At 33.2% G+C, this 9,014-nt stretch overlaps 1 protein-coding gene across 2 annotated transcripts; it reads left to right on the forward strand.

Moving 5' to 3' along the window:
• The first annotated feature begins 496 nt into the window (after positions 1–496).
• Positions 497–4,907, forward strand: LOC120072242 (mitochondrial substrate carrier family protein E). Of its 2 annotated transcripts, none has more exons than XM_039024658.1 (9): positions 497–697; positions 1,408–1,523; positions 1,794–1,851; positions 2,008–2,157; positions 2,603–2,813; positions 2,937–2,982; positions 3,741–3,855; positions 3,974–4,046; positions 4,194–4,907. In XM_039024658.1, the coding sequence occupies exons 1-9, from the start codon at positions 628–630 to the stop codon at positions 4,438–4,440; spliced, it is 1,086 nt and encodes a 361-aa protein (XP_038880586.1). In that variant the 5' UTR covers positions 497–627; the 3' UTR covers positions 4,441–4,907. The 2 variants fall into 2 exon arrangements, with proteins under 2 accessions (XP_038880586.1, XP_038880587.1); XM_039024659.1 differs by having other exon boundaries at positions 665–697; positions 1,408–1,553.
• Positions 4,908–9,014: the final 4,107 nt, after the last annotated feature.

Here is a 9,014-nt window from a genome sequence, read left to right on the forward strand (position 1 = left end):
AATTAAATAAAAACATAATTTTTATTCATAAAATTATGTTAGTATTTTTCATGCTAAGCCAAAGAATTATCTTTGATTCACATACATTTTTTTAGATATCTTTATTCCAATACATTTAAAACTTTGAACTAAATGACCCTTTATAGCTTTTTGAATAAGAATACTTTTTTTTTAAGAGGTATTGTAATTAAAGTGCGGGGTGGGGAATCGAACCTCAAACCACGAAGTCGATAGTATGAACATTATGTACATTGGATAGTATTTATTTGAGAAGCGAGAAAAATGACCCTTTAATTGATATAGTAACTCTCAAAACCACTATTAATAATATAATATAATATTTACTCTTCAATGAAATAGTATTTATCGTCAAAGTGATCACGAGATCTGAAATTTGAATTCCTTTATCCCAATTATTTATTTATTTTTTTTTAAAAAAAGAAAACAAATAGCATTTCCCTCATCATTCACCTAAGCGTCCTTGAACTGATATAGTGTATATATTTCAGTTTGAATTAAACCCTAATTTTTCCTGTTCAAACTCGATACTGGAATAAATGCCGACCGTCTCCGTATGAGTGGAGACGGAGAATTCTGACCACCTCAAGCTCGTCCTCCGGATTTCAAATGGCGGTTCATTCCTCAACTTCCAGTAACGACCAAGCTTTGAGAACCGCAACTTCTAATCAGTTCTTCGGTGAGCGTTTTTGGATTTTACTTTTTCTTGCTGGGAACCATGTCATTGCTCAACGCGTTCCAGCGGTTTAATCGTTTACATTACTGTGTTGATTTCACCAGCAGAGTAGCAGCAATAGTTTAGTGTTGAAGAAATGCAGGAAACGAGAATCAAACGCTTTTTCGATTTTTAAATATTGGGATTTAACGGAAAAAACTACTGCACCTCATAATGAATTGGAACTCAGGATTATGGCTCGTATTCTTTCTCTAATCAGTTCACACAATTGAAGGATTATGCATAATTTTTTTATCTGTGGAAGCTGTTAGTAAGAGCCGGTTTGGATTGACTCCAAAAAAAAAAAAATGTTTTTCAAAAAACTCATTTTTATTTAAATACTTTTGATAAAAATTGATTAGAATACATATGAAAAGCTATTTTGTATGGTTGTCAAACATTCCAATTTCTTCCAAAATGACTTATTTTTTAAATTAAACACTTGAAAATATAATCCAAACACACCCTAAATCTGTAGAGATTAAAGAATCTGATTGTTTTTGCTTCACGGGTTTTGTGTATTGTTTGAAGCCGTAGAAAAGAATTGCAAATACCTTCTTAATTTTGGTGAAAAATCAGCTTCTTAGACTTGTAATGTAGCTCAAGTAGTGAATTGCCATTAAATTTGAATGTATAGGGATGCTTTATTACAAACATGCTACCTTTTCCTGCAGCATGGAGGGAGTTTTTATGGGGAGCTATCGCTGGAGCATTTGGAGAAGGAATGATGCACCCTATTGATACCATAAAGACTCGGATTCAAAGCCAGGCTATTCTATATGGAAGTCAAGTATGACGCATAGGAGAGCTCATAAATTGTGTCAGTTGATGAAAATACTTTAATTTTATCTTCAGGATATCAGCTTGGTGAAGAATTAAATTTTATTCCAACCACAATGTTTTTTGTCATGGGAAACTATTAGTAAATTCAATCATAATATCAAGAGTTTGCCGTGCCATTTAATCAATAGAGATTCAGTTCCCCCCCCCCCCAAAGACCTTGTTTATTTGGAAATTCCTAACTCTAAAAATTTTTCATTGTTCATCTCATCTATATCAGAATCAAAAGAGCCTGTTGCAGATGGTCCAATCAGTATGGAAAATTGATGGACTAAGGGGTAACCTTTTTCAATATATATATATTTTTCACTAGTGGCTAAAATTTATGTTTCCCTTTACATTCTCTTGTGTTATTGTGATAAGTTTAAATTTTTTAAACGTACTTGACTTTGCTGTAATATTTTGTTTTTTATCCTGATCTAATAGCTCTTTAGGCTTTTATAGGGGCATAGCTCCTGGAATTACTGGTTCACTTGCCACTGGAGCTACATACTTTGGTGTTATTGAGTCCAGTAAGAAATGGATTGAAGAAACACATCCTAGCCTTGGCGGTCATTGGGCTCATTTCATTGCTGGAGCAGTTGGTAAGCAATGCCACCTCATGATCATTAGTATACCCCTCTTGACAAAGTTCAATACTGATGCATTCACCAGAGGAATAATTATGGATGTGTTTAACCCTGTTTCATTATAAACTAGTTAATGGGATTCAGTAGCCCATTTTTCTCACGTAATTGTGCACTTCCAATCCCCATCCCAAAAAGGAAAGTGATTTTTAGTTCAGGTATTACATTTTCTTGGGTTTGTATAGATTATGTTTCATGTTCGAACGATGTAATGTTTGGATCTGCGAATGTGGATTCCCATTTACGTTTTGCAAATGCAGTGTCCCAAGGCATCCACATCTAGTTATCTTTTTTTTTTTTTTTTTTTTGACCTGAACCTCCAATCCTAATTATTGAAAACCAAAGCCTGTGTGAACATTACAATAAGCTGGTCACTCTTTTCTTCCTTCGTTGCCCATTTCAGGTGATACACTGGGTTCATTTGTGTATGTTCCATGTGAAGTTATGAAGCAACGAATGCAAGTACAAGGCACAAGGTCATCCTGGAGTTCCCTTCCGATGAAGGATAATATCTCTATGAATCATGGTGGGCAAATGTATGGCTATTATTCAGGAATGTTCCAGGCTGGTCGTTCAATCCTGAAGGAACAAGGATTAAGAGGATTATATGCAGGGTCTGAACTCTTAACCCGATTGATTCTATCTATTAGATTTTCATAATCTTGGTAGCAAAATATACTTAAAAAGTGAGACATAATTACTGCATGATTGTGACCCTCTACCTTGTATCATTCCAGATATTGGTCTACACTTGCCAGGGATGTGCCGTTTGCTGGTTTAATGGTATATATAAAATTCTGAATCTCTGTATTTGAGTTGGCTGACCTTTTCTCATTTCAGTTGCTCTTGGATCGTTTATTTCTGTATTGATTTTAGTTATGTATCTGCAGATTTTTTATTGTCATGCTAGATCCTAAGCATAATTATAAGTTGCTAATTGATAAATCTAGAAAAAGATCTCTCATGCACACACACACACACAGTAGAAGTTTACCTTAACTCGTGAAGATGACTTAGATGTCTTCTAAAATAACCATGTATTAAAACGAGGCACTAATTTTTGTTAGCTAGAGAATTCTTTTCTCCATTAAGAACTACCTTAGATATTTTATATTTAATTATGTTTGCTTTTGCAGTCAACTTTATATTTTGTTTTGAGTCTTGTCCCTTTGAATTATATTATGTTGTGGTTATCTATGCTATACACAAGCCGAAGACTTAAAAAATGGGTACTCAATGATTTTATTGATGCTGTCTTGTGGGCACCACTGAGAGGAATGGATCAGCAGAAGGAAGAATAAACAATTTTAAATTAATGATACTAATATTTCTTGGTCCAAAGTGACATCGATTCAGTATCTCCATATCTTTGATGCATTTATCAATTAAATGGTTCAGTGTCACACTACACGTTGTGTTTTATGAGGTGCTAAAAGATTTCACTGAGTATGGGAAGCAAAGATGGATGCCTAATTCATCTTTGAAGCTTTATGGATCTTTGATGCATTTATCAATTAAATGATTCAGTTAACACACTACAGGTCATGTTTTATGAGGCGCTAAAAGATTTCACTGAGTATGGGAAGCAAAGATGGATGCCTAATTCAGATGTCAATAGCTCCTTGGAAGGACTTGTGTTGGGGGGATTAGCTGGTGGTAAGCACTTTGATAGCCCTTCAATGTTACTAAAGTTATGAAGCTTTTAATTTTTCCTTTAAACGATCAATTTTAGATTGCATGACTGATGTTTAATGTATGGTTTTAAAATTGTTAGGTATCAGTGCTTATCTGACTACTCCCTTGGATGTTGTAAAAACAAGAATGCAAGTTCAGGGATCGACTTTAAGGTGTTGGATGATTATCAACCCGCTTGAATATGCTTTTTCTAGTGAAATTTCACTCTTTACAACCAATGTTATTGGCTTGGTAGATCTTGATTCAAGATAGCGTTTATATGCGATATGCGGTACTTTCTCTAAAATCTAAAATCTTAGGTATAATGGCTGGTTGGATGCGGTGAGAACTATCTGGCGGAGTGAAGGAGCAAAGGGAATGTTTAGGGGTAGCATACCCAGAATCACATGGTATATTCCAGCTTCTGCTCTAACTTTTATGGCTGTGGAATTTCTGAGAGACCATTTCAACGAAAGATTGGACGATGAATCCAAAAAAGAAGCTGCTACTTTATCAGGTGATAGAAAAGGAACATTGCGAGAAGCGGCATTGACTGCTCGGGACTGAATCAAATTTCAATCCATTCACAGAGGTACATCGACTCTTGTCAAATTTTGCAGATAAACATTGTATGTTGTATTTGCAGTATCAATCAATCAAGGGTTCATTAGGTGATGATTCACTAATGAAATCACGACTTGGGGAGGGTGTATGTTTTATGAAAGATACCCACAACCAAGTCTTCAAAAGAAAAAGAATGAGTAGATAGACAATAATGTTAGTTTATCATCCTTGAGTTTTAGGTTCCTTCATGTAATCTCAATTCATTGGTTAGCTACAGCCTACAACAGGTCATTTCTATACTTGGTTAGTTGGTTTTAGTTTTAAGAGACTGATATTAACTCCAATACAAAAAAGAGAGAAACAATACACACTTGGGTGTGTTCTAAATGGCCAGAGAAGGTGTTGTTCATGGGAATGTTCTATTCTTTGAATCTTCAGTTTAAGTATATAAGATTCTAACTTTTCGAACACTTGACTTTGGATATGATTAAAGTTTTTATTTTATTTTATTTTAAAGTTCAAGCAGAGGTGGAAGATTCGAACCATTGAGTTAAGTTTTATAGAAAGAAATGTGATAGTTTTCTATTTTGGAGTATTACTAGTATCGTAATGATGAAGACCAAAAAGGAAAGAAACTGATGGTAGAAGATGTCATTGATCATATTGTATCAAAAAGAGATAAATTATATTTAGTACTAAACCGACTCCATTGAGATGAGATGTAAATAGATGAGGTTGTCACAATGTAACTATCAATTTTGTACAATTTGATAAATGAGAGGGAAACTATAAAAAGTATCTCAAATTTATATCTTTAGTTATGGGGATATAAAAATTTATCTAACAGTTACGAGATCGTCAGTGATTTTTTTCCTCAATTTAGGGTATTAAATATGGACAAAAATTAAAGACGCACTTGATATGATTTAATTTTAGCTTATCGGTTGATAATGTTTAAATCTTATTTTCATTATAAAATTAATTGATATGATTTAATTTTAGCTCATTGGTTGATAATGTTCAAATCTTATTTTCATTATAAAATTAAGTTAGTTCTATTTTGGTTCTCAAACTTTCAAAAGGTTCCTTTTGGTGTCTAAGGATTTAATTTTGTTCTATTTTTTAAAATATTATCTTAGTCCTTCAACTTTATAAAAATAATTATTTTGATCCTTACCTTTATTGACTTTAACAAACTGATCACTAAGGAAAATGTCAATTTATATTCTTAAAAGTGGGTGACTTATTAACTTAAATTTTGAAATACTAATTGTATTGATTTAAATATAAACGTTTGTAAGCAAATCAATCTATTCCACTAAAATTTTATTTTAAAACCGTTAAGGGTAGTGTTTGGGGTGAAGAGATGAGATGAGTTGAGATATGAATTCAATTAATTGTTTAGGAGGTCAACTTCTTATGCCACTAACATTTTATATCGTGTCCAACAATAGTGCACTCAGTCCTCATCATCATTGATACCTCATTGCTCAACTTCGATAACCAACTTCAACAATCACTTCCGACGGCCAACTTTCAGCAACATCCAACCACCTCTATTGATGGTCAACTCCGACGACCTCCAATGGCTGTTCCACCAACTTCGATGACCATTATTTTAAATTATGATAGACTACAAATTTAGGCTTTGTTGACACAAATTTTTATTTGGTTGACGCTCAGTGACATAAAACTGTCAATAAAACCTTAATTTAAAGCTTAAAAATAGCTATTAATTTAAAAATACATATAAAACATAAATGAATGTTTATATATAAGTTGATGCACAATAGTGTCAATAAAAATACATTTGTTGACATAAAAGTATATAAATTCTGTTAAAACATTGACTTTCTAAGTTTTTTTTATTAGCTCACAGTTTCTTATAGTCGTTCTTTCTAGCATTAATAAAATCACTTTTATCATTAAAGCAATCAAACAAACTTGTATGTAAAAACACTCTTGAGAAAAAATTGTTAGACGAGTTTTTATTTAATTTTTTTTTATCAAAAGTGTCAAAATAAAAATGACTTAACTAGGAATGTCACATGCACAAATTTGTAAAATGATTTCTTAAACTAAAAGAAAATTGAAATGCATGATCTAAATATAGACCTTAGACCTAATTTCCTAAAACTCCAACAATACATGTGTGCTTAAAAAACAATAAAATAAAGTGCAATATATAGTTTACAAATATATATATATATATAATTATAGAATAAAAAAGTTTCCAAACAAAAATGATCATCTTAAAAGTTAGATTATTTATGTAATAAAAAAAAATGTATTAGATACCCTTGACATATGAACTCAGCACCTCAAATACCCAAAATACAGACATATGAACTTTGTAGACATATGAATTGGGGAATGAAAACAGGATTGCATTTTGGCAAGACCCTTGGCTAGAGTATTCTCCTCTAAAAGACAGATTCCCTACCTTGTTTGGTTTAACCACCAACACCAACGATTCAATCTCAAACCATTAGGATTTTCACACTTCTTCATAGTCCATCAACTTCAAAAGATTCTTAAAGGAAGAAGAGATTCTAGAGTTCCAAAATTTATTAACTTTGGTGGTTAAGAAAGAAGTCAACATTAGACAAGATACTCACATTTGGTCCCTAGAAGCTAATGACTCCTTCTCAGTTAAATCACTGGTAAACCACCTTTCCTTGGCCTTTCCACTCTCAGCTAGCCTTCAAAAAGCTCTTTGGAAGTCCAACAGCCCTAGGTGAGTTAATATAACAATATTGATAATACTTTTCAGAGCTCTTAATTGCTCCTCTGTGCTACAACGGAAGTTGCCTTCACTTCATATCTCTCTCAATTGGTATGCCCTTTGCAAATCAGCCAAGGAAGACCTTCAACACCATTTCTTCGATTGTATTTTTGCCACTAATTGCTGGAGAGCACTTTTCAACTGCTTCACCACTTCTTGGGTCTTCGACAGCTCCTTCAAAAGCAATGTACAGCAACTAATTTCTGGGCCAGCTCTCAAGAAAAGCTCAAATTTACTATGGATTAATGGAACAAAAGCAGTATTGGCTGAGATTTGGTTTGAAAGGAACCAAAGAGCGTTCAACGATAAGGAAACTCCTTGGTTTGCTCGTTTTGAGGCGGCAAAGCTCAATGCTTCTCTTTGGTGCTCCACTGAACTCAACGCGCGAAACGACCACTTAATGTGTAGTTTTTACATATTTATAATTTTGTTTAATGCAAGGATTAATGTAAATTAGAGAGAAATGAGAATATCAAGTAGCTAATAGCAAGTTTTCATTAAATTTGAGTGTTTTTCATATGTACGTCTTAAACTATTTCTCAACTTATTTAAAAGAATTACATGATTATTTTATCTTAAATATAATCAAGTAAAATATAATTATAAGTTACTAAAGGAGGGTCTAAATTAATTCACTCGTGAAAGTTTAGGATTAAAATCAATGATTAGTAACTTAAAATTTTGAATTGATACAAACTCTAAAGTGTAGCGGAATAAATTGATATCTATCATGAATTTATTATATTTTTAATGCAACAACATGTTAGATATTCTACGCTTAGACCCATTGATATGTTTTTAAAATTCTTAGACCATGTTGGAACCGGCTACTCTTCGACATTCATAATTGACAAAAGCTGTATTGACTCGACCTCCTAGGACTTAAGTTAGGCCATTACTAAATACATGCATGCATGGAACTCAAAACGACACTCGGTTATGGAGAAATAAATGCTAATTAAATAAGGTAAGTTCAAAAGACTTTTATTAAATTCAAATACTAAAACAATAGTAGGGTACCCATAAATCATAAAGGATAATAAATAAGTTTGAAAAACGATTCTTAAAAGTAAGTTTTAAACATCAAAACTAAAATTTAAAAGAAACATAAAAAGAACCCTAAATTTCATGATGCGGAAGCGTAAAAACTAGTCCCAGTAGCTTGATCACAAATTCCACTTGTCCATCACCGGTGCATCTCTATCCTTACCTAAAACAACAACATGAGAACGAATGAGAATAAAATACTCAGTAAGTAACCACACTACTGGGGTCAAGCTGGGCATCTATGTCCTTTAGATACCCACCTTTGGTGAAACATATAGACTACTCTAGTCCTCATGGGACACATATACACATGAAATAAGAAGAAGACTGAGTCCTATCCTACTGTAGTTAAGTATGCCCACTACCTCTGGTGAATCCCGAAGGAGACACAAACTGGTGAATCTCGAAGGAGACACAAACTGGTGAATCCCGAAGGAGACACAAACTGGTGAATCCTGAAGGAAACACAAACTGGTGAATCCCCAAGGAACCACAAAATCTAATGGGCATCTAACTAATCAGTAAGGACATTTGCACAGTCTCAATATCATAATCATCACTATACGAATCTATGACATACATATAAACCTTAACATCATGGCTCTACAACATACACATATACCTCAACATCATGGTTCTACAATATACATGTATACCTCAACATCATCAGATCAAATACAACCATGGGAGCACATACCATTTCATACTAGCATTCAAGTATCTATGTGCATAAATAAATAATTCG

Source organism: Benincasa hispida, chromosome 2 (genome assembly GCF_009727055.1).
Source record: "Benincasa hispida cultivar B227 chromosome 2, ASM972705v1, whole genome shotgun sequence".
Classification (NCBI taxonomy): domain Eukaryota; kingdom Viridiplantae; phylum Streptophyta; class Magnoliopsida; order Cucurbitales; family Cucurbitaceae; genus Benincasa; species Benincasa hispida.

Bases quoted from the DNA above. Each gene is read 5' to 3' on its own strand.
- LOC120072242 (XM_039024658.1), top strand. From the start codon at position 628: ATGGCGGTTCATTCCTCAACTTCCAGTAACGACCAAGCTTTGAGAACC. The intron at 1,852-2,007 runs GTAACCTTTTTC...ATAGCTCTTTAG, and splicing joins GAAAATTGATGGACTAAGGG to GCTTTTATAGGGGCATAGCT. The intron at 4,047-4,193 runs GTGTTGGATGAT...CTAAAATCTTAG, and splicing joins GTTCAGGGATCGACTTTAAG to GTATAATGGCTGGTTGGATG.